Source organism: Melanerpes formicivorus, unplaced genomic scaffold, assembly GCF_026170545.1.
Source record: "Melanerpes formicivorus ecotype bairdi unplaced genomic scaffold, bMelFor1.0.p_v2 SCAF_10, whole genome shotgun sequence".
Lineage (NCBI taxonomy): Eukaryota > Metazoa > Chordata > Aves > Piciformes > Picidae > Melanerpes > Melanerpes formicivorus.
Window position 1 is genome coordinate 8,249,343 of NW_027142362.1, and position 26,525 is coordinate 8,275,867.

The 26,525-nt window shown below is 41.7% G+C and overlaps 1 protein-coding gene across 9 annotated transcripts in view; it reads right to left on the reverse strand.

The window, feature by feature from the left end:
- Nucleotides 1-26,525, reverse strand: part of MEGF11 (multiple EGF like domains 11) — a 306,782-nt gene that overhangs the window by 77,065 nt on the left and 203,192 nt on the right. For all 9 annotated transcript variants that reach the window (XR_010987968.1, XM_068143523.1, XM_068143526.1 and 6 more), the window contains exons 8-10: nucleotides 22,534-22,670; nucleotides 16,000-16,212; nucleotides 7,715-7,889 (exon numbers count right to left, since the gene is read on the reverse strand). Coding sequence is in view for 8 of the 9 variants with exons in the window: in XM_068143523.1 (XP_067999624.1) it covers nucleotides 7,715-7,889; nucleotides 16,000-16,212; nucleotides 22,534-22,670 (525 nt within the window). In the remaining variant the exon portion in view is untranslated. The remainder of the gene's footprint in view (nucleotides 1-7,714; nucleotides 7,890-15,999; nucleotides 16,213-22,533; nucleotides 22,671-26,525) is intronic.

A 26,525-nucleotide genomic window follows, 5' to 3' on the forward strand; every position in this document is an offset into this window, starting at 1 on the left:
TATCTGTTATCAAAGGGACTGCATTTCCTTCTTGCTGACTTTGACAAAATGAACTTCTCAAAACTGTTCAGAACACTTCAAAACTGCTAGGTTTTTTTGCTGTTTCTTCAACTGTATCCCACTACTTTCTTTGCATCCAAGCAGGGACTTTCCCTCTTGCTCCTGCATTTGGTTTTCCTTTCTGTTGTCTATGTCTCTTCAAGGGTAGCTGAGGAATTATTGATGGCTACAGAGGTATATTTCCAAACATCTTAAAATGAAGTGCACTAAGAAATTCTGAATAACTGAAAGGGAAAAAAAGAAAGAAAATAAATAAGCAAACAGGAAAGAGTTGAAGGATCGGGAGCATGAGAATCATGACTTAATATTCAGTCTTTGTTCAGGCAAAATCCTCTCTCTCTCTTTTGTTTTTTAGGGAATGGTACTCTGAACCTGGTTATGCAGGGAGGGGATTACATGAGTGGGAGATCCAACAGCCCAACTGAGTGTCCTTTGATAGCTAAAGTGTTATAGGACACCTGACAGAGAGACAGTGCTACTGCAGTAGGGTAGGAAAGGCCAGGGGTCTAAGGATGGAAATCCATGGAAAACAAGGCTCTTCGAGCTTCACTATTTACAGGACAACTTTGTTTACTTTTGTTGTTAATTAATAATTCACTCACTGCCAGCTCCAGCCTGTGCTCAAGCCCACCTGCACAGCATGGAGGCTGCTCTGTGTAGCCATGGCCACTATGGCCAGCCATTCACAACGTTGTTGAGACGCTGCATTATGATTACAAATAGGAAACCAGTGAGAGAAAAATGCATCTTCCTTGTGCATCCAGGTAATTCATGAAATGAGACTGGGCAAATTATTTCTGTTGCCTGTAATACTCCAGTTAATTGGACAACTGCTGTGCCAGAAAACCTCTTCTCCACCTACAGCAAGTAAAATTTATACTGGTGGTTGATAACAAGAACATCTTGATAAAATGGCTGAATTTATTTTATACCTGTAAATGAAAAGAGCTCTTAACAAAGGGGGGTAACTGATATGCTCAGTAAATCAAGGATAAAAGGACACAGGCTCTATTGAAGATTTTTTTCCCCTCGTCTTTTCTTTCTAAACCTTTTGATGAGGTGCCCTGTTGCTCTGAGATGAGCTTCCACTGAAGTACTTTTGGAATTATCTCAAAGAGAAACAGATCATTTAAATGAGTTAAAGCCCCCCAAACAGATCCACTATCTCCCACCTCAGCTTCGGTTTTTTTATACTAAGAATTTGCTGAAATTTATAAAATAAATTCACAACGGAACCAGGAGCTTGTAAGACTAAGAAGTCTCATTCATTTCCCCCCCCACTTAACTTCTCAAGTAGAGGAGGATGATACATTGAGAATAAAGATGAAAGCAAATATGTAGAAGAGAGGGAATATTCTGATAAACTTGCATTTATCAACCTTGAGTGCTTGGGAAACACCTATAGGCAACGATCCTTCACATTTCTCCAGACCTACCTGGGATTTTTGTCCTTCAGGGAAAATTCAATTAAAGATAAGATAAGGTCCTTCTTTCTATTTACTTCTATATTTTTGTTTTTCTTTTAGACAACAGAGAGAATTTTAAAGGTGTAGGACAGGAGAGCAGGCTGCAATTGTTTGGGGTTTTTTAAATATAGAGTGAAAGATAGTTTTTTTCTCTCAGGTATGTTTTCTTCAGGGAACAAGAGATATTGTGTGTGCCAGAAGGAAGCCAGACATGGCTGGAATACTCAACAGACTGGACCTGTAAGTTTCCTGTGACCTCTCTAGGCAACACAACTTTATGGTCCTCCTCATTTCTTTGGAAGGGTAGGTTGGGGTTTTTTCCTCATTAACTAGGCATGGGGCAGACCAAGAGTAGCCTGAGAGTGTGTGTTTGTACAGACAGAGATGGTCTGTTACCAAGTCTGGTTTACATCTGCTCTGCATTGCAATAGGTTTGTAGCACTAAAATATACATTTACTTCTATTGTGATCCTTCTCTGGCAGGAGAGTTGGATGAGATGATCTTCTGAGGTCACTTCCAACCCCTGATATTCTGTGATTCTGAGATTGAGCTATTGTTTATTGTATGTTTTAAGGACTGACTTGTACTCCAGTATGCAGGCATATACATGTAAACCTTGGAACCAGTTTGTGGTAGAAGCAGCATTATGTTGAGAAGCTCTGGCATAGCAGACAAAATTATGGGCTTGTAGACTCAGATGAAGCCTGTGTTTCAGTCCTTAACTGCACAGATACCCACAGATCTCAGCTAGACGTCCATACACGTGAGCACCTCTCTAAGGATACACTTGAAAGGCATGGGTTTGTTATGGCTTTTAAAATGCAATTTTGATGCAACATCACCAGAAGATGCAAATGGCTACAGATGCACAGTACTGGCATCTATCTTGGAAAGTCTTAGGGAATCCAAGTGACACTCCAAAAGCTGGAAAATCTAGTAAGAGGTCATCATTGCTATAGTTTCCCTACTGTCCTGTACTGTGATTGGCTTCTCTGGGATCTACCAATATAGTCAAGGAATAGAAACATATCAGAATGGATTCTTTCATTTTGGTGATTTACTGTTAGCTCTGCTTGCCAGCATTCAGGGTTCAATAAAAGCAGACAGGTCTTCAAAAAATTGCAGCATAAATAGATGAAGTCTTTAAAGTAATATAAGTTCTGTCATCTTGATGTGAAATATAGACCTAAGTGTCCCGCTGAAGTAAAAGCTGACCACACATTCCACAGATAAGTGTGAAAGTTTTCTCAGAGTGTCTTGGGCTGAGAAATGTTTTAACTACACATCTCCTTGCCACAATAGATGGAACAAAAACACTTGAAGTTAAATGCATTTTTCAAAGGCAGAAAGCAAAGCATCCATAAAGAAACAGAGGCATATCGCAGGATGAAGGCTCTGGCTAGCTACTGTTTTCAGCGAAGTTGTAATTAGCTGTGCAACGGAGAAGGTGAACTCAGTTGTGTTTCAATAGCATTTATAATGATTTCTGTAGCAAGAATGCTGATAGGTATGTGCAGGGAGCTGGCTTGAAGATTTCCTTGGGAGACAGAAGGTCAGGATTCCTGTGGTCTCCTGTCATATTTAATTCATATCCTCTAGCCTTCTCCACCACATTTATTGAATTACCAGAATAAAATGCAATGAACCAAAAAACTAAAGAAGAGAGGACAAGGCAAATCCTGATTTCTCTTACATCCCTACTGCACAGCTGACTTCAGTGGGCTTGTAAGAGAGCATCTTAAGGCAGAATTTGGGAGGAGGAGAGGTTCACTTTAGTATAACCCCTCTCACCGCCACCCATAATTGCATTCATGTAATTTATTGCAAGGAGCAGGTATTTGCATGTGGGAGTAAGGATACAATTTCTACTAGTCAAGAATATCCCTGTAGGCTTTTCAAGGCTAACCTTTGTGCACTCTCTGCATGTGTTTATCAGATTCCTTCTTGCCACAGATGAGATGGCAGTGGATTGGCTTCTCAAAACCATTCTTCAGAAAAGCATCACTAGCAATTCATCATACCAGTGCTAAGAGGCAATCCTCAAACATGCTCAAAATACCACTTTTGGGGAAGTGCCCTGTTGGTATACTCACAATGATGATTCCCTGCAATCAACTCTAATTAAACTGATACAACCTTTATCCTCCCTTCACAGGTGAGATGTAATAAGCACAGCATTCCCAACAGGCAGTTGTGGAATCTACCTCTGGAGAAGATGCAGAATACCTCTAGGTATGCCCTGTGATTTTGGAGAAGAAGATTTTGTTGTGTTTCCTCCACCCTTATTATGCCATTTTTATTGTCCTGGGTTGCTTTGGGTATCATTGTGGATCACTCAGGTTTCTCAGCTACCTCTAGAGCCAAATCTACATAGCTTCTGCACTGTGGTTTAGACACCCATACAGTTAAAACAGAGCAGTTCCCCAGCGTGAGCACAATCCTATCAGAACCTCACACAAATGACCTGTACCAGTACCCCATAACATTTTTACAACAGTGTAATTTGCTTCTAGAGCTAGGTAGCTGAAAATCTGCTTGTTGAGTCTGACCCAAAGTATTAATCAAAAAAGAAGACATAAAATGTTTTGAAATTCTATCCAAAACTGCAAGCTCACCAATATTTAGCACTGGCATTTGAATGTTTGGAAATGTCACAGCTAATAAATAATGTATTCTCTTCTGAGCTACACTGTACATTTTTATTTCAAAACTTGAATCTGCTTAACTTACAAAAATGAAGTGCTCCTCTCACGTACATATCAACCTATGGGATGGCTGCCTTTCCACTTAATACTTTTAATAAAGGTAACCAGATGCTTTGTGTTTTTAATGGCTTGTTCTGCATCCCAACAAAATGTCCCTGTTTTGGCTGCAATTGCAAATGATTCATTCTGAAACCCAGCCCAGCTGCTCTGACACAGTCGAGGCAGGGCACAGTTAAAAACCAAGCCATCTGTGCAAAAGAAGTGGGCTGGAGGAGTGCTTTGTCAGGAAAAGGCTGTCATTTCTTGGTCACTCTGTTTTCTAGGCATCCACTAACCCAAGACTCTTATGGGTCTAATCTTTCTGCTTCTGCAGCTAAATTTTACAGTCACAATCCATCTCCCATCATATTCTCTTCCTTCCCTCCTTACGCAGAAGCCCTTCAGCCTGCTCTGCTGTATAAGATCATGTGTAAATCACACATCTCTGGAAAATGTAAGATGCTGCCCCCACTTTCACTTCTCTCCAATCACATGGCAAAATTCCTGCCCCTGTCACTGCATCAGCCAAACTTCATGCTAGAATAAAACAAGAGGGATTCATTTATGGCTTTTCTAAATGATTAGCTCTGCCCAGCTCTGTATTAGCATCACTATTGTCAGCACTGCCAGAAGAGACATCCTGCATTCATCAACAGTCGTGCCACTTGCTTGCAGGCTAGCTGGGTTCAAGGGCAACATTCCACCCGCAGGCAAGGCTCCCTGTTGTCTCAGCAAGAGGCAGCAATGCACATTCGAAGGCAAAGCTTGATTTGGAGTGTGTCACTAAGGTAAGCTACTCCAAGCCTTGAGAGGGTTATGGCCCCACAGCACCTTTTGTGTGTGGGGGTGACACCTTCACTTCACACCAGGTGAAGTGGTGCTGACACCTTCTCCCTGCCCTGGTGATGGAGCATCCAGCAAGAGCAGCTCGGTAGGACACCTCCATTCCATTAGGAAGTAAAGGTGCCTGTCAAGTTTGCTTTACAGCCTGTGCTCTCTAGCATTTGAAAGAACCATTGCAGCTCAAGTCATCTGGCATGCATACGAATGACAAATATTCTTCAGAGGCAATAAATTAGCAATTTCAAGGCTTTACTTCCCCTCATGGACTAATTGCCAGAGATTATAGTATATTATGAGAGAGCAATGATACTAATGCCTAAATATGCTTCAGTGATTATAGAGCTATCCTCAATAACCAAGCTGTTTAAATGTCAGTGCAAGAAAGCTCTTTATTATGAGATTAAATATTATTTTGAAGCAATGTAACAGGAACTTCCTAGGCTTCATGTCTGCAAGAATACCAACCATGAGCAATTTAGATTGGCCAAACTATGCTTTTTTAAAAATGCCTACAGTAAAGGATCCTGCAATATTTTTGTGTTGCAGATTTGAATAGCATTCCTGATGAGAAAGAGGATCTTGGTACCTTTTTAGTTTGCATTTGTTCCTAACGTGCTGTTGCCTTCACGCTTTCCTCCATTTTATATTATGATTCATGTCTCACCATGTATAGAGGAGATAAATTCTTGTTTTCTCTTAGTGTAAATGGGAATTGGAAGCTCAAAGATTAATTTTTTTCTGTTTTGCATGTCTAATTGCTAGTGTCATGCACAAGTGCTTTTGACAGTCCCACCCCCCAGACCTAAATAGATCTGTAATACGCCACATCGTGAGAACCCATGGAATCCCTGGAAGCTGGACACCCCAACTTCCATGTTGAGCTGTTGACATGAAGAAAAGAATAAAAGTGTGTTTAAGCCATAACTCCAATTCCACAGTTCTGGAGATGGCTCTTGGTGATTACAAGCTCAGTGGTGGATTTAAAAGGGAGGGAGGCTAAAGAAGCTTTAGAACAGAATAGCATCCCACTGATCTCCTGTAGGTCCCACAGTATGCAGTACCCTTCCCCTACAGATGACAACAGAATATCATAGTATCGTAGTATCATTCAGGGTTGGAAGGGACCACAAGGATCATCTAGTTCCAACCCCCTGCCATGGGCAGGGACACCCCACACTAGATCAGGCTGACCAGAGCCTCAGCCAGCCTGCTCTTAAACACCTCCAGGGACGGGGCCTCGACCACCTCCCTGGACAACCCATTCCAGGGCTTCACCACTCTCATGGTGAAGAACTTCCTCCTCACATCTAGCCTGAATCTCCCCACCTCCAGCTTCATTCCAATATGATCCTGCAGAATACATTTTCTTCTAGGGAACCCCAAACACTGCAGTGGGTCCTGAAGGCAGGATGTGGCTTCTCTGCAGTTCAGATTCATCATGCCATTCCCTTCCTTTTGTTTCTAAAGCCACCTGATATGATGTGCACCATGTTTCATAAATGCAAATCAAAGCAGCTACCACATGGTCCAGGATCACATCTTCTCTTCCCTACTATTTTAGAACATTTATTTAATCTCATTTTGAAGCTGCTACTTAAGAAAATTCTGGGCAAAATTAATCTAGGAGGCTGCACATTTCACTTGGCTACTAAGTTCCAGTGGAAGTTCTAAAAATATTAGGAATGTCTTGGAATCTGAAGGTTGTTTTCTAGTAAACTTAGTAATTATAACTAATACTTGCTGTAATAGTATAGGAAAAAAAAATAGATAGGCCTCTTGGGACAGATCATGTAAAGTTAAGGACACAATTACAGAAAGACAACTGCTAATGAAGTTGTGGTAGAATTCTCTCTTGAAAATGATTGTTTTTCTTTAGGAAGTATTATTCCCTAAACATAGCCTGCAGATCTCTTCCCTGGTGCCCTCCTGAAGTGCTTCATACGGAGGACCAGGCAAACTTAGTAGCAAGAGTTTCATTATAGCAAACAGTAGCAGGACTGAACACCTGGATCCATGTCCTAATCCTTTCTGCTGCAACCTGGCAATATCTAATTCTGAATTTTTGTTGCTCCATCTTGGCTGATTTCTTCAACCATTTGGTATCTCATCTATCAAACATAATGCCTGTTTACCTTGGCATGTCTGAAGCTCTTTCTGATGCTCAGGTAAAAGACACCTGCCATATACGCTCAGAAAAGACATAAATTGCTCTATCATTTGTAACATTTTACAAGATCTTTATCTATTAAAATCACAGTGTGACTGACAAGGAACATGCTAAAAGGCCATGAGAATTCTTTTTTTTCCTGTTCTTCCAGGCAGATAATAATCTGACATCTTTTTTTGTCATGTCTTGACTTAGAATATACGATGGGGAACTGTGTCTTTACCCTTGTAACAGTAATAAAGGTCCAATTCTGATGTTAAGTAAACAACCAGAACTAATAAGCTGACACTGCTCAAAGGAGAATTACGTGGCCTTACAACAGAATGGGGAAAAATTACCTGAATTTGGCCACTTCTATGCAAACATTAGTTGAAATTAGATTAAAATCCTCTCTAATTTTTTTGCAGGCATCTTATTCCCAGCTCTCACTTACCATATATCCTGGAGCACATATACACTTCCCTGTGATGCTGTCACAATCTGCACCATTCTGGCAAGGGCAGGTCAGCTGGCAGCCTTCACCATAGTATCCAGGGGGACACGTTTCATTGCAGTAGAGTCCAGCCCAGCCAGCTTTGCAGCTACATTCTCCAGACAATGGATGGCAACTAACAAAGACAGACAGACATCAATGAGATGTGGACATGAAAAAAAAAATACAGTCTGTAACCAGCAGCAGAACATTTTACACACAATGCAAGAGTCACACTAAGAAGAGAACAAACCCCAAAACTTTAAGGATGGTGAACATAAGCAGCCATATAACTTAAGGTGTGAATAGGGAATACAGTGTTAAATACCAGCCTGGCAAACCTCTTCCAAACATCTGGAATTGCCACAGCACTGGCCATTTTACACCTTGGAAGTTTCCACTTTTCCATTCTCAAATCAATATCACTTGGATCACTGACATTAACCATTACACCATTAATTCACAGTGTTCCATGACATATCTGTACCATACTCTTTGGTTGTAATACAGTCAGCTAAAAATGTTCAGGGTTAGGAGAAATTCCAGTGGATGGAGGAATGCAATCAAGAGAGTTATGAAAATAAATCTGAGTTAGCAGGGAGAGATAGAAAGTAAAGGGCTTTGGAAGGGAAAAATCTCCTTGAAAAAAGAGTTTTGCAGGGAATATTCATCCACAGTGAACAGAACTAACCACTGCCTGAAGCCTTGAGATTTCTCTTGGGCAAGAGTGAACAGGAGATCTGGAACTAAATCTCAGCTGAGAAGGGAAATGAATCAAGTTCCTTTATGCTGAATAATAAGTACTGCTGGCCAACATTAGTCCTCTGGCTTCATTTCTGTTCACACACTTCCAAACTTGTGAGAGTGAACAGTAATAGAAGTAGAGAGTCAAGCCCAAAATGGACTGGCCCTTCTGTATGTGGTAGGTGGAAGACCCATCCCTTTCCTTTTTCTGCTATGAAACAGTTTATCTTTGTCACCATTTTCTCTTCTCTGAGTAGAAAGAGCATCTTGCAGATTTTCTTAGGGCACTAGCTTCCCCCAGTAGGAGAGCCATGCTGAGGCTGTGGCTGGGGAAAGCAGGGGAAGGCTGGATGTGTGTTTTGGAGAGACAGAGGTTTCTGCAGGATGGCAAGGAGAGCACATTGGGGTGTCTTGTTTAGGGGGATGTGGTCAAAAGAGAGAGCAGGGGATGGAGTCTGATCTTTGGAAGAGGACCTCATGTTGTTTCAGGCCAACTAGGAGAGTAAGGCTTCACCTGAGATAGCTCAGGGGGACCTCTGCACCAGAAGACTGCACCAGAATAGCACTGTCTAGCCCTTAGTGAGAAAGATGAGAAACAATACTGCCACAAATCAGATTTTCTTTATTATTCTCAGAACAAGAAAAAATAGAGTTCTGAAAGGTGGCACCTCTCTATGGACCTGTCTCCTGGTATTTTACCTCATAGAAACTATTTATTTTCCTCTACAATTATTTACTGCAAGAGTTTGCTATTGCAGGCATGACTAAATGGGCTTCTTTACACCTCTAAAATTAATGTCATACACGTTAATTTTCAAGGTAACCTCATAAACCATCATTTCCAAGTATGTTTCTGGCAATTACTGGTAAGAGAGGTTAGTCATACACTGTTGTGACTAAGAATGATCAAATTTTGTGAGTGTCATGTGTTTTGTCATAAATAGTGTTTTACTGAGTAATTAAAACAATTCATCAGCCTAACAAAGTACCATCCATGAAATTCTCCTTACAAAGCAGTCCCTGAAATTATGGTTGTTCACAAAGCACCTCTTAACATTCAGATGAAAATCATAAAAGCTCATTTTTTTCCTCCCTCAGAGTCTATTAATCACTACCTAATAGGAGCAGAAAGCTAGACATTAAAGAAATATTTTTAAGTGGATTTTTTTTGTGTTTCCCTGTTTTCACTACTACCACACATATCATATGGTTCCATGAAAACTGCATCTGTTGGCTAAATTAAATCTTTCAAAGGTAATATATGATCATAGCAGTTTGAATCAGTCTATGACAATTCAATTGAAAATGCTACACTCAGTAAGAATTTCTGCTCCAATGCTGGCTCCTTCAGACAGCATTTTTGCATGGGATGCTAAAACCCATCCTAGCATGCAGTAAAATAAGAAGCAAAAAACAAACAGGCTTTGCAGAATGGTCTGCAGGAGATAGAGGGCTTGGACTCCAAACCAAGGTCCAGTAGAATCACAGAATTGTTTCGCTTGGAAAAGACCTTTGAGGACACTGAGTCCAGCCACTCTCTAACTCTACCAAGGCTGGTGCGAAACCACATTCCTCAGCACCACATCTCTGCATCCTTTAAACACTTCCAGATATCAGGATTCAGCCACCTCCCTGGGTAGCCTGGTCCAGTGTTTGAGAAGCCTTTCAAGTGAAGAAGTTTCTTCTGATATCCTATTAGAAGGTTGAGGAAATATTCTGCCCCCTTAAAGTCTTGTCCACTCCTTCACAAGACTATGGAAAGTGGGAGCAAGGAAAGGTCCAATGCAGATGTTTTGGGTGCCTGCTTTTTTCTAATCTCCCCATGAAGCAAACCCAATTTTATTATCAACCTGAGCATAACAGAGGGCTGTTCTTCTCCTAGGCCAAGCACTTGTGGTCTTTCAGTGCTTTGAAATACTTATCTTTTGCTGCTTTACCAAGTGCAGGCATTGAAGGTTCAGGAAAAATCCTCCACGTTGAATTCCAGACTTATTGTACCCATAACAATAGTTCTGGGTGGGCAGCAACAGTTGGTGAATAGATATATGGCAGGAGAAGGGAAACTTCTCCTTGACAGGAGAATAAATTTTCCCAAAGCCTTTAGGAAGCCAAATATTAACACCCCCACCCCCCCCATACTGTTATGACAAAAAGGACCTTGAACTTGGTCTGAAATGAGACTGCAGACTATGCCTGGCCAGGGGACATAGGAGACTTGTCTCTGATACAAAGAATACCGTGCCTTGAACCAAACCCACTTGTTTGACAACTGAGGTGCCCTGACACAGTGTTAACTGGAAGGTGGCTGAGATTTAGATGTTTAACCAAAATTCAGCAGACAGCTGTTCTCTTCCTAATCCTGCCAGTGAATCTTGGCCATGTAACTTACATTTTCTGCCTTCATTTTTCACATTTGGAAAATGATGCCATTCTTCTTTTGGAAACCTTTTAAGATCCACAGCTGAGATCACTACACAGCACTAAGGTTTTACTATTAGTTTGTTGGGTTTTGGGTGGGGTTTTTTCTTCCCCCCCCCCCCCCCCCCCCCCTTCTCGTATATATGGAATTAAAATCATCAGAGTTACACAGTAAATAAATGATGTAGAAGCAGTATGAGTATGTATGTATGTGTGAGGTTAGGGTGTTTCTCTAATATTAGCATCATTCTGTTCAAACTGTGTGCCTAGACACAGATGAAAAGCTAGGGAATTCCTCTATCCTCCCTCCAACCATCCATGCATCCAGGCTGTCCTGTGAACTAAATGCCAGCTGCATTGAAGTTGAAAAGTTTGAGGCACTTCATGGCAAAGGTGCAGGACAAAGAAGAAGAAATAGAGCTGGAAATGGGAATTATTTGTGTAATTCCTCCATTCCTCTTCTGAATGGTCTTTCAAGGTCTTGAACCCATGTCACATTTTGCCTTACAGCATCTCTAAGGCATTTCTCCATGACACCAATAAACTCAAATAAAGAAACACAGTTCCTCTAGAGGAGGCTCACTGAGTGGATGGGTAAAAGAATGACAGGCCTCCAAAAGGATCCCAGAAGGCAAACCAACATCTGCTCTGCAACCACTTGCTGTGTGCAGGAAGGAACCTTACGCTTTGGAAAGAGCTTGGCAGTGTTATAGATTAGTATTTTGCATTGAATCTTAACAACTTTCATTTCTTCAAATCTCTTGCATAACAGGAAGGAATAGCATAGAAAACCTAGAGTGAATGCAAGCAGCCAAGTGCCCCTCTGGCTGTAGGCCACATAGAGGTGGAAACTGGAAGCTGTCCATGGTTCATAACATGGCATGAGAAAGAAGTTGCTCCATGGCTCTTGCTGCAGTTTGGAAGCTACTGTGCAGTCCTTGGCTTTTGAACCATGTTTACAGCAATGAAAGATTTCTATTTAAAAAATTTACTAGCTGAAGTGAAAATTAGAAAGTCTGGTTTGACCTTTACAGTTTTGAGGCATCTGATTCTGAGGAAATCAGAGGAAACCAGGAAATTTAACTTTCTTAAGGAAAACTGGGGGGAAAATGCTATAGTCAGCACAGTCTGTTCCAAATTCTGGAAATCCTCTAGTCCAACACCTGTGCTAAAGCAGGGGCACCCACAACAGGTTACCCAGAGTTGCAATATCCAGGCAGTTTTGGAATCTCTCCAGGGAAGGAGACTTGATAACCTCTCTGGGCAGCCTGCTCCAGTGCTCACCCTATCTCCAAAAGAGATTTTCCTCACCAGTCTACAGTCATTGATAATTCTCTTATTTGTATCTCCCCTGTGAACTACAACTGGAGTGTCAGGATATTCACTTCAATATTCCACAACCTCTTTGGATAGCCTTTTCCTCATAGGAAGGAAGCTTCTTATGTTCAGATGGAACCTCCTGGGTTCCAATTTGTGCTGTTTGTGTCCTTTGCCTCTTGTCCTGTCACTGGGCACTACTGAAAAGAGCCTGGCCCCTTCCTGTCAACACTTCCCCTTTAGATATTGAAAAGCATTGAGAAGATCCCTTCTTAGTATTTTCTAGGCTAAACAGCTCCAGGTCCCTGGGGCTGTTTGACTATGTCACAGTAGAAAAAGTCAATGCTTAAGGTCACTGTCTCTTCCTTTCCTTCACATCTTTCTGACATGGGAAAGATATCACTGAAGAGGCAAATGGCTCTACAAGCTGGTTCCACAGCAGCATTGAAGGCTGGGTGGCTGAGACTCTTCCAGCTATTAATTTCCCTCTCTTCTTTTCAGAAGGGCAAGCAAGGATGATGACTTTCTGACTGTTGAAGGCTTTCTTGACATGGGCTTTTTGCATAGGGGAACTTAATACAGGTGTACCCTATCCTGTGGAAGGACAGCCCAAGTTACTAAGGCATTCTAAACGACCTAATGCAGGGGTTCTTAAAAAGTCCTGTACAAAGTGCCTTTCAGCGGGCTTTGATGCAGAAATGATTAGATGATATTCCTCTGTCGTTACTATGCAGAAGGTTAGTCTGGATGTTCACACTGGTCTCCTCAGACATTAAAATAGATAGATAGATCTGTGAAAATGAAAAGCTGATTGGGCACTTCTTAATGTTGCTCCTCAACCTGCTCCTCAGAGTCCCCAGAACTTTCTGTTGCAGCCAGCTTTTCAATAACCAGATCAAATGAGTCAAAGAATTAAGCAAGCTTCCCTCACCTTCCTTCAGGTGTTCAGATAATTATCCTACACATTTAAGTATTGCAACAAGTAGCCAACATTTTAAACTGCTTCTGGGGAAAATAGATGGCTGTCACTTAATTAATGGCTTTGGAGGACCAGAAAATGGGGAAATGGGAGGAGGTGGGTGGGAAGAGAAGTATGCTGGATGGGACTGGCTAAACAATCAGTAAAAATTTATTCAGAATATGGAGTGCCTTTGGAGAAGGTCATTTTCCATCAACTCTGACATTCTTTGGCTCAGAAATTGACAGCACTCTGAGGAGCTCATTGAAAAGTGGGAAGCTGAAATACCATGGATGAATGAGAGAACATTTGCAGATGTACAGCTTGCTGATACCGCTTTGTTCCATAACAGCAGTGATAAGATGTAGGAGAAAGAGAGATTTTATCAATGGAGAGACTGGACTCATTTATTAAGAAAATGGAGATAGCATCTTAGCAGAGGATGCTGCAAGGCACGCTGACAGAGCAGTGATGGGAGGGAAGGCAGAAAATGTATCCCTCAGGCAGCAACCAGGCACAGGTCAGGCACATGGTGTCAAAGGATGAACACATGCCCAGAAAAGAGCTGTGAGGGGCTTTCATCCTCCAACTTTCTGAGCTCTCTTAAACCTGAGACCTCATCTTTCCACACAGGTGGATGGTACTAGTCTGTTCCTTCAGGAAGGATCTTCTAGCAGCCCCCAGAACATCTCCCAGGTAATTCTCTGACTGACCCAGGAGGAGCTCTTGCACCCTCACACCCACAGTCTTCCCCCACTTAAAAGACAAACTGAGCACCTAGCTGGCAAGCAGCAGCCAAACACAGCTTTGCCTGCAGCCTGTAGCTGCACTCTATTTACATCTCTGCAGGAAAATGGGCATGCAAACAGGTTTCTGCAGACTAAGAGAGGGGGGGGGGGTGATGACACACTGTGCCAGCTACTGTCAAAGAGCATATTCTCACCCTCCAGTACCCATGAGGAGCAGCTTTCAGCAAGGAGCAGTTACCTTGTATTCACCGCAGGTTTAAGCTGTGCATGCTGGCAGGAACTGCAGTGGTGTGACATGCAGGAATTTTTACCTGAGCTCACTCTGCAGTATGTCTGGAGACACCCCTTCTCCTCAGTGCAACACAACATTAACCTTGTGTGTGCAATGCTCACCTCATGCCTTAGGGCTGGCATTTCTTGCAATGATTTCACAACACACAGAATAATCAGCAGTGACAGAAGCCTGTTGTACAGAGCTGCCTTTGAGGTGTCAAACACTTTCGATCCTCGCTGGCAAACCCCACAGAGCTAGAGCCATCCTTCTGTAGAGGACTTGTATCATCAGAATTACAAGGCTTTAAAATAATCCATTGTGAGCCCTGACTTTCAGCTAAGCAAAACTTCTCCACTCACAGCTGAACTCCAATTCACAAGAAAGATCACCTGTTTATGGCCAAGACTGAGACAAATCGAGTCTATCTCAAACACACAAACAGGTTTGCCTGTAGTGTTTGTGCGTGTGTGTGTGTGTGTGCAGGCACACAAATGAGGTGCTATTGCTTGCATACATAATTGGGGAGAATGTTTATATTTTAGCAGGCTACAACACTGCTAGCTAGGTTTGTCATCATCAGCAAGACAATCAGGTCCCTTCCTGTCTGGTTTAAAATTGAAGAATGTCCGTATCAAGGGCATATTTGCTTGGGCATCAGTTATCCCCACGTCCCTCTGAAGCCTCCACAACCATGGATTGGCTATGAATGCTAAATGGCAATGGGCAGGAAAAGTGGGAGCTGAGGGCCTTGGCATCTTACAGGCATGGTAAGGAAATGTGGATGCTCTATCAGAATTGCTCAGGCCAGGGTGTTTCTGTTGTCCAGTCTCCCTTTACTGTATGTCAGGGAGTGAGTAACCTCCAAACAGCAATTCAAACAATCAGCAAACAAGGCAAAGAGTTATAAATAGGATAATAGGGAAGAGACTTAAATTTTTCAGTTTGGAAATCCTATCCAAGCCTGCAACAGGCAAGTAAATTCCACTTGTATCATATTAGATGCGTGAGTCTGTGGCTCTGGCTCTTAGTAATGAGAACCCTGAGAATTAGATCCTACAAAAAGCAAAACCGAATAAAACATGGAAACCTGACCTTTTAAGTGAGTCTTATTCCATTTTAGGTATAGCTCCCTGATATTTATTTTCCTGACTATTTCATACACACACATACTGAATGATGACCAAAAATAGGCACACATGAGATGCACAGAGATGTCTATTTTGACAGTGTCGACTTCATTACAGTTCCACAGGCTGACTTGGGGATATTGATTTCAGTCTATTTATACATCTGCCTCAAGTGTTTTCAACAAGGTAATTTGCCACGAGACATAAACTGAAGCAAATTAGGTTTCATTTTGAAAGTCCCCTTGCTGTCTATGGATCTAACAAGCAAACCCATATCATAAAAAGAGCCAAAATGATGGACTTGAGTAAATATATCTATGGTTTTTAACTCCAGTGGGCTATTACACACATATATGGGCATCATATGACAGGTTTTATGCCTAGAAGGCTGCACTTACAGTATAAGGCTGCGTGTTTGTTTCAGATTTTATCAGGACTGCATAAATAGTTAACAGATAGATGCTTAGTAGATGCACTGAGGTTTTATGCTTCCAAATCTGAGATAATTTAAATCAAAAGGTTACAATCCAGAGGAACCACCTATGCTCTTAATTAACACTACAGAGAAAATGGGAGTAGGTAAATGTAGTTAACTGAATTTTTCCCCAATGCTTTGAGTTGACCAACCAATGCAGTCCTATATAATATGATGTACATACCTGAGAGTGTTGCTAGCATTGCAAGGACATCTCTTGTTGCATTTGAGGCCATAAAACCCTTCTGGACACATTCTTTCCTGGCAATAAATCCCTTTAAAACCAGGGTCACACAGACAGGCTCCATTTACGTGGTAACACTTTGCACCGTTTTGGCAGTCACACCTCTGTGTGCACTGGAAGCCGTAGGTCCCAATAGGACACTCTTCTTGACACCTGCAATGAAATATGTGAGACAGGATCCAATCAAATGTTATACTCTGGTCTGCTTATAACTTTTACATAGGAATGTTTTTCTTAATGAACAAAGTACAAAATCATTGCTCATTTATTTAAGTAATACAGTGTGAACTAATGATGTCATTGGAGTGATGTGACATCTTGGGCATGCAAATCGCTGTTAACTGGAAGTGCATTAATCTCTGTCCAATTACACCCAGCAAAATTTGCATTAGCTAATATTACCTTAGTTAACAAAGTACATTCTTGATTCCTGGTCCTTGACAATTCCATTCATCAAGCATAAGGAGTTGCTATAGAATGAGATACTTTATAACAAAATAGTCTGTTTGCTTTCTCTTGAGCACAGAAGGGTTGTGCACCTTCATTAAAAAGCACATGGTCCTCAAGTGATAATGAGAGAGGAAAGGGATTGTGGTCTATTAAAGAATATTGAGTAAAGTGGTCTCCAGCCATGTATAGTTTTACTTTCCCTCTGTGCTGTCATTGCACCAGCTCTACACCAACTAGGAGAAAATATACTCCTTTGTCTTTTGTGTATCTTTTAAGTAACTAAAGCTCAAATTTGCTTTTCATCTCTGACTCCAGGGATGCTCAGTAGTAGAAAACATCCAGACAAATCACTTTCATGCTCTTTAGTGGAGGATCTTCTCCAAAATTGCCAACATTTTTAATATTCAGTACACATAAAAATGGAACCTGCAAACACTACACAGAGATTGCTTTAAATTGCACCTTCCATGCTCTGTTTAAAATATTTCCCTACTGGATACATTATGAAACCTGCCAAAATGTCTGTTTCATTGTCCTACACAAGCAGTTTAAGTGTTCCTAATATTTCCTATTTTGAAAAGCTCAACTGAGATCCTAAAGAAAGCAACAGATTCTGTGCTTGACATAAATCAGTGGTTTCAAAATCCTGCAATAAGTCAGTCCTACAGTTTACATGATCCACCGTGAAATACAGCTGGGCCCTTCCTGTTAATAAAAACAGAAAAAGAAGCCCAGAAAAGCCCAATTCCCTTATCACATGGATGCCAGATATTGGAAATTGCCTATCAGCATTAATTTAATCCTGAGCATTGATTAAAGTGTATACTGTAAACTCAGTGGATAGAGGCAGTTGTTAAACGTCTTTCTGCAGGTCATGTCACAGCTGGCAGGTGAGAGTTAATATAGTGATCAGTAATAAAAGATTAATGTGTGTTGCAAGTCGGCAAAACTGCAGTGAACGGAGTCAGGATAGAAGAGCATTGCTTCTGCAGCTTCAGATTATCACCTTTTACTGAAAGTAAATGAACAAAGCAAAAGGCCCAGCTAGTGATTTAACAGCAGCCAGCATCAACACAGTTACTGCTTACACCATTCAAGCTCAGGAGTTTGTAGGAGATGCAAAGAGAGAGAAGCCTGTGACAAAGAGGAGAGGAAAGCACCCAGAGAATGTCAGTGGTGGTCATATCATAGAATACTCTGGGTTGAAAGGGACCTTAAAGATTATCTAGTTCAAATCCCCCACACAGCATGGCAGGGACACCTCCCACTAGACCAGGTTGCTCAAGGTCCTGTCCAACTTGGCCTTGAACACTTCCAGGGAGGGAGCATCCACAGTTGCTCTGGGCAATCTGCTTCAGTGTCTCACTCATCACTGTAAAGGATTTCTTCCTAATTTCCAGTCTAAATCTCTCATCTTCCAGCTCAAAGCCATCCCCCCTCATCCTATCACTACACGCCCTCATAAAAAGTCCCTTCCCAGCTTTCTTGTAGACCCCCTTCAGGTACTGGAAGGCTGCTGTAAGCTCTCCCCAGAGCTTCCTTTTCTCCAGGCTGAAGAGCCCCAACTCTCACAGCCTGTCTGCATAGGGGATGTTCTCCAGCCCTGTGATCATGATGGCCTCCTCTGGACCTTCTCCAACAGTTTGATGTTCTTCTTGTGCTGGGGACCCCAGAAATGGACACAATACCTCAGGTGGGGTCTCACAAGAGCAGTTTCCCTTCCAGAGAAGTCCCACATCTTCCCTAGCCTTCCTTTTGTCATTGATATACCTGAAGAAATTCTTGCTCCTCTTTATGTCTCTAGTCAAATTTAATTCCATCTGTGCTTTAGCTTTCCTAAGCCCAGCTGTTCAGACAACTTGTTTGTAATCCTCCCAGTCAGCCTGTTCTTGTTTCCGCTCCCTATAGACTTTCTTTTTGTGCCCAAGTAAGTCCAGGAGCACCTCGTTCAGTCCTGGTTGCTAGCCCTGCTGCTCTCTGGGTAGCTGAGCTACAAAGGAAATAAGCAGCAAAGAATGGGTAACATTAGGGCTGAGACACTTAAAGCAAATGAAATGCAATGAAGAAGGTATTAAGATGCCTCCTGTCTCCATGGCTGTGTACAGCTCGGCTAGTTAGAGCGCACTGTACTCAGCAAGATGAATACTTAGTCAATAGTGCACTATATCATTCTATATTTATCGAAGATGAAGCATTACCTAGCAGGGAGAAAAGCATCTGGAAATGAAATATTGATGACCTAATCCATTTACATAATTAGCCTCTTTCTACTAACAATTTAACCAACTTATTTATTTGGAGATCAAGCAGCTACCGCTAATGAATTTTATACAAAGAATACTAATAACGACTCCTCTGGAACACAGGAATAATCACAGCAGGAATTAGCTTTCTACTTAAACATCTTTCCTTTGCAACATATCAATCTAATGTGTCCATAGCACCATTAACAACCAGATACATTGTTCAATTAAATTACAAAATGAGCTGCTAAGCCCTAGTTATGTTTCTTGTTTAATTTACACTGCTATCTGCCTGTCTGGGGAGATTCCTATTATAATATCCACTGAACTTTAATATGTACTATAATTATTTGGGTTGGGATAGGATAATATGGCTGTCACCTGTAGAATTAATGGAAGCAATTTCACAAAATATTAAACATAAGGCAGCCTGCCTAAGAGATGAACTTGGTACATACACCTACAATTTCTCCAAATGCATTTTTCCCCCCTGGGAGAATTCTGTCTTTTTACTGGGGGGGTGGGAGGGGTGGGTGTGGGGGTGTGTGCTTTTCAGTTTGTCTTGAAACAGTGATCACATTTGTGTAACGCTGGCAAATATTAAAATCCATCCAAAATGCACTAACCTAGAGATTGCCATTCTGTTGATACAAGATCCAGGTACAAACACTGACAGGGGAGTAAGTCTGCTCATATTGATAGAACAAATCTGGCTTTCATTCTGTTAAAATTCAATCTTTGGGCTTCATGGCAATATGGAAAACAAAGCTCAAACAGCGTGTTCACTGCTCCTAACTGTGCTGCTTTATTCCTTTTCAGGTTGCAGAACATGCATTTACATGACATATCCAGGCATTTTATCCAGAGCAGTTATTAATAACATCTGACAACTTCCTAGATGTTGAGTACCTGCCACTTCCTGGAAAACTGGTAGGGAATAATACGTGGCAATTACACCTACATGGACCTTTATGACCATTTCACCTCCACAGGTATTTACCTGACAGTATGTTATCATCCCCTCCACAAGAAAATGAACTGCAGCACTGTGTAGTACCGACTGGCAATTAAAAATATCCTAATAGGTCAAGTTTGTATACATTGAAATTGTTGTTATTTTCAATATTGGTTATCATTAAGAAAATGTTTTCAGTACCTTTTAAAATTTGAGTGGGGTGCAGCAGCATTCCCCTGCGAGGTTTGCAATTATACTCTAACACTGCAACAGTTGCATGAGGTCCAGAAAGTAAAATAGACTTTATGCTACAATGTTGCTGACTAATCTGTTCCATCGTCCATGCTGTATGAACACACAGCTGAGGAAAGCAATTTAGACTTCTTAAACACTCATAGAATCATAGAATGAGTTGGGTTGGAAAGGACCTGTAAAGGACATCCTGTCCAACACCCCTACAGTGAGTGAGGACATCTGCAACTAGAGCAGATTGCTCAGAGCCCCAAACAACCTGACCCGGAATGTTTCCATGGATGAAGACCTTGTGCCTGCCCCAGCCCTCACTGAAACTGATGGGCAATTGTGACAGTTTAGGCTGTGCCTTTAAGCTAGGAGCTACAGTTGGTATAAAAAGGAAAAGAAAAGAAAGATGATTCTAAAGGAACTTCATTGGAGGATGAGTGGGATGTAGTTTTATGATCTTACATCACACTACAACAACAATCTACTGTTAGCTAACTGCTGTTAATAGCATGGTCCTTAACTTCTGTGCCTGCTCAGACCAAACCACTGCAGGCCACGTACTGTCCTAGTCCAGTGAGAGGTGAAACTCCAGTTGAATACAATGGACATAAGGTGTCATATCCCTCATTGAAGGCTGATTAAAGGCTGATAGGTAAACATATTTTAACCTCCTCTGAACCCACTGAAAGGTGGGAATTTATAGGCTAATATGGTTTTCCCCTGATGCTAGAAAAGCTGTCTGGACTGCCCATTTACCTAACTTCTTCCTGTTATCGTTCATCCTTCCACACTCCGGTGTTTCTGATCTTCCCTCCCAACTCCATGATCTTTAGACCTGGCCTTTTCCAACCCAAACAAGTCTAGGATTCTATGATTCTGTGTCTTTTACTTCCCTGCTCTAGAGGGAGCAGTTGAGCCATTCCTAAGGGTTTTGCTTGGGTGCAAGTCCACAGCATCTCTTTCCCTTAGCTTATTTTCCACCCTTCCAATTGACTGTGGCTTATTTTTTCCCTCCCTGCATCTGTCTTCCTAATCAACATCTCTCTTTTGAGTACAAATCTCTTACTTTTCTCCATGAAGAGTCCACACTCCCTTTGTTCAAGGACAAAGTAAGTGTTGCCATTCAGGAGCTCCATTACTGTGCCACATGCATGTAGAAGAACCAGGTCTTCTGCTTCATGGACTACTTTGGCAGCTGAGCAAAGAAGCTAGCTCAGCTACAGGATGCTGGCTGGGAGCTCCCAACAGCTCTGACTCTGTTGATTCACACTCAGACAGAAATCAATCTAGGTCTGCAACATCCAGTTGGTAGGACCTAGAGATAGAGGGCTTTTTACAGCCTTCCTGAGCATGGCCAGAACTGGGGATGGCTGGGGACTGAAGTGTGGTCACCAGTATAAATGTTTATGCTGTTAGTGAAATTGTCTCCAAAATGAGAGAAATGGAAAGCTTTGGTTAGCAAAAGTGATTACATGCTACCCTCTGGCTGAAATCATTGTCTCCAGATGGAGGAAGGGGCAAAGGACACACACTGATGTCTTCTCCACTAAATGAATTTGAAATAATTGCTATTTCCACCATATTCAACCTCATGAAAGATCTTGACAGAATGTCTAGAGTCAATAAAATGGAAAACACAGGACTTCCATGTTCAGTGAGAAGAACATAGCCTTACGAAGCCCAGCCCAGTACTGAAGGTTGGTCTGTTTGTGAGCTGTGAAGACCTGCTGAGTATACAATGAAGCAAGAACTGAGAAATTCCATTCAGCTGGCTGCATGAAAGTGTAATGGTAGCATATGCCAACATACTGGTTCTAGCTTGGCCCAGCAAATAAAAAACCCAGGAGCTATAGGAGAAAGAGCTTTAGAATAGCTAACCCCAGTGAGCTATGCCCATGGCCTCTGGAAACTCTGGTGAAACGGCCCAACCCTTCATGAAAATGGCACCTGAACACTCTAACTGCAGCTGCCCCACCATTCTTAGCCCTGCTGGCAGCACTAACTGGAGGGCTAAGCCACCAAGGGTTGCAATCCCACCTTGGCTTCGCTGTGTAGTCATTTTGCTGAGTCCGTGACATCTCTGTAAAACAATATTATCATCTGCTCTGACTGATTTATGGGTGAGGGCTCCTGTTTATAAACTTTGAGGATTTATCACCTTTTGCTGGTGTCTGAGATGGATCAGTGCTGCAGCAGCACAGAGGGGCTGAAGGAAACATTAAGCTGCTGCATTGCTTACTCTTGAGGATATTAATTTGTATAAATATAGTTCATTTACATATCTTGTAAACATGTAATGCTCTCTATTAAATTTATCACTGTAAATATCTAAATTAAATTTAATCCATTAAATTTTTAAAGTTGTATTAAAAAAAAAACAACCCAACTGTAAATGGAGAGCATTGCCAATAAAAAGTAATAACATTGCTGCATTTATAATGCCTGAACTGCTTCAGAAGGATGAACCTAATTGGAGCAATAGAGATGTAACACCATTTTTCAGAGAGCAAGATTATTCTGGAAGGGATATAAATATTGTCAACCCATGGTTAAAATTGAAAGCTTTGGAATGTTCATTTTTACCTGTCTCCTACATAGCCAGCTGCACAGATGCATTTTCCTGTCACGGGATCACAGTGTCCTCCATTGTGGCATGGACAGTCCTGGCTGCAGTTAATTCCAAATGTTCCAGGAGGACATGGCTGTGCACACACCAGCCCCTGGTAAGGTTGCAGAAAGAGCAATATTTCAGTCAGCATTCATAATGCAATAAATTTGTGCATGCAGCTTGGATTTTTATTGTCATTCCTCCTGAAAATAGATCTAAGTGTAGTAGCAATATTTTTTCTGGGTCAGAGGGAGTAAAGACAGTCTCAGAAGTCTGCTACTAGGGTAAATGTTCATCTGTCCTACCACAGAATCATAGAATCACAGAATGATAGGGGTTGGAAGGGATCGCTGGGGATCATCTAGTCCAACTCCACCGCTAAAGCAGGGGAAGCCACAGCAGTCTGCCCAGGGTCACAATGTCCAGGCAGTTTTGGAATCTCTCCAGAGCAGGAGACTTCACAACCTCTCTGGGCAGCCTGCTCCAGTGCTCACCCTATCTCCAAAAGAGATTTTCCTCACCAGTCTACAGTCATTGATAATTCTCTTATTTGTATCTCCCCTGTGAACTGCAGCCAGGGTGGCAGGATATTCCCTTAAATAGGTCCAGAAAGGCTCGCGAGAAGTTACAGGTAACCAGAGAAGGCTGCAAAGCTGCAAGTGTGCTGGTGTTTGGGGGTTTTGTGAAATACAGAGGCTGAAAATTTGTTGGATCTACCCTGGTTAAGTGACACAAAGTGAATATTGGGGAAGAGAAAGACTGTTGGAAAGGCTGCTCTGAGAAGCTGAAGTTCTCCTAGTTCTGATAACCTATGATGTCCATTGTTCATACAGCCCACTTCATCCCTCCACAAAAAAGACCAAACACAGCTGTGAAAGAAGTTCTCTACTACTCTTTAGAGTCTACTTGCTCTATTCTCTCTAGTCTCATCCAGCACCCACACTCATCTCTTCAAGCAGCACAGCATGGCATCTGCCCAGTGCTTTGTCTAAGCCATGGAGGATGCAGGATGGGAACAAGAGATTAGGATAGTGCAGAAAGGCACCAGAGATGACATAGAAGAGTTTGAGTCTCCACATCAACAATGCAGAAGCCTTTTGGACAGAAGAAGTGATTTTACAGTGGAATATCTTCCTGATCCCTGAACAATGGCTGGATGTGTCATCCAAGATCTCCCCAGATCCTTACCCCTGACCTTGGAGCCCTGTCTCAGTCCCTCACTTACCTCAGCTCCACATCTCACTGGCTACATCCTGCCCCCATTTTATGCTTGATATTGTGTCTTTGGAGAATTTATCTACCAAACCCAGGTATCACATAATGTCCCCTGCAAAGTACTAAGGCCTTGCAACGATTTCCCCCACTTTCTTGGAAATTGTATGAATGCTTTTGTTTTTTGTGAGCAAATATAAAATTTGAGGCTGGGATCCAGCTGAGTAACTTCAGCCAAAACAAGCCTGGCAGTACAGTGATCTAAAGATGGGGTCCTGTAATGGAAAATGTTTGGCAGCTATAGCAAGGGGTACTGCTGCCAGTGCCATGCTCAGTGCAGAGTTTGACTGGAACAGTGTTTTCCTGTCCCTATTATTGATTTGGTTTCAAGTTTCAAAAGTCTTCTTTCCCTAATCAAACCCCAGGGCTTTGAGTTCTGAACAAGGCACACATTAGAGTCAGCTAATACAAAACATAAAGCAGAAACTTAGTGGTTGCTTTGACTCCTTGGGCTTCTCTCTTACCAGTTTGGGAAGTTTAGCAATATCAACAGCCCCAGAGTGGAGAGGCTGATCTTTACTGTAATCATAAAACAGACACTTCAAGTCTTTCCCAACTCGTGACAGGTGACTCCTAGGTTGTAAAACAGACAGGTTGGCCTCAGTTCAACAACTTTCAGATCTCAGTATTAGAAAACTGGTGTCTCTGGACTTGGGTAATACACAGCACTCTATATCTGGAAATGTAAGTATGCATTTATCTTGATAATAAATACTTTCTCCATGTCTCAAAAGGAACAGGATTTCTATCAGCAAATGATGAGAAAGCAATACTCTGTGATGCATCCCCCCAGGAGACAAGAGAATCTTTAGGTGTACTTTTTGCATTAATATGTACTAAGGGAATCCAAAACATCCCTCTCTGGGGGACCAAATGTCAGATCAACGCTTCCTGCTGCTGATACATCTAATCAGCAAAGTTCACTCCATCAGCACCTTTTTTAGGGCCCTCATCTCATCAGCTTCTGCTTCTGACATTGTTTGATATATTATTACCATTCTGTAGTATTTTTTTTTTTTGGTTGCTTCATTTTCTCACACATCCTCCATGATTAAAATCCAGAACAGGAAGAAAAATAGACAAAAATACAAATTGGAGTTGCTTGAGGCAATGAGGGGGAAAAAAAAAGTGATTATCAGAATGTGTTGTATTAACACAGCACCATGATGCAGAGCCCTGAGAATGGGATCTGGGACCAAACAGGGTATGTTGCCAGTGGCAAAGGTTCTGTCCTGCAAGGAGAGATTGTTGCTTTTGTGAGCAGGGAGATCTAGTCCTTCAAAAATATTTCTGAGAAGCATTGCAAATGTTAAATTTAAATCCTCTCACTCCTTGCTGAGAGTGCTTGGAGGATTTAATACTGCAAATGATAAAGATGTATAGAATTAAACTTGTAAATTGTTAATGAGGCCCTAAGGCAGCCACCCACTAATCCCATGGCCACAAAGACACAGAAGTGCAAAAAGCTCAGCATTGTAGTATACTGGAAACACATTTGTTGACTAGTTCAACAATATAGGCTGTTAGCCACCATCATCCTAGTGAAAGCCCCATGGGACAGAAAAGTCTCACAGGACAGGGTTTGTATAACTACTTATGCTTCTGGGACAGTCTGAAGTGGGTGGGAGGAAGCAAGAGGAAAGAGGTATTACAAGTAATAGAAGAACCAGGCTTTGAAGATAGTGGATCCAAGGAAGAACCTAAGAACACTAGAATTTCCTCTTATTCAACTTATTGCCTTTCCTTGCTTATCCCATAGGTAACCAATCCCCTAAGGGAGCTGAGCTGCTGTTCATAAGCCTACCCTCGGAAAGGATAAAAGTCACAGCTCATCCAGCAGCAATAAAATCCAAGTGGATTTTCACTTGTATAAATCCAGGGAGAATTCTTTCCTTCCAGCTTGATGGTACGTTCAATACATATGTGCAGTCTCAAACCTCAAAATCAGCAAGTAAAATTCTTGATGTCAAAGAAAGACTATCCATGGTGTGAAATAAAATGAATGCTGTCTAGCAATCCCATCTCGCTTGCTTGTTTACAGCCCACTCATGTCTCACTTCCCAAACCATTTCCACCACCAAGAGTTAAAAATACAGCATGGAAAAAAAAAATGTTTTCCTCTCTCTGTGTACTAAATTACCAGCTTTTCATTAAAACCCTGGAGAGACCTTTTATACTTAAAATCTCAACATTTACAAGCTGAGTGCTTTTACTTATAATTTCAGTTTCTTTCCCTGGAATACTTGATCTCTTTCTTCAATTTCCAGTTATGCTTGTTTCAAACATCAATTGTTAACTCTAGGGTTTCTCTGGGGACAGAGCAGTCATCAACACAGTTTTCAGGAAAGTCTCTCTGGACCACTAAAAATGCAGAGAAGAAACTCTAGGCTGTAAGAAACAGGGCAGAAGTGGGCTAGAATACATGACCACAGCTGCTGTGGAGCCCCAGTACTGTGGTTCTCCTTTAGGTTCTGTACTGCATCCCAAAAGACCTCTATAAACTTCCTGCTCTATTTTGATATTCATATCTCATTAGTAACATTTTTAACTTTGCAACAGAAACCCAAAGCAACAGAAAGCTGCTGAAAAACAAACAAAAAACACAGTGAGGAAGAGAACAGCAAAACAACACAGTGAGGAAGAGAACAGCAAAACAACACAGATCCTGCAAAATATTTGAATGAAGAAGACAAGA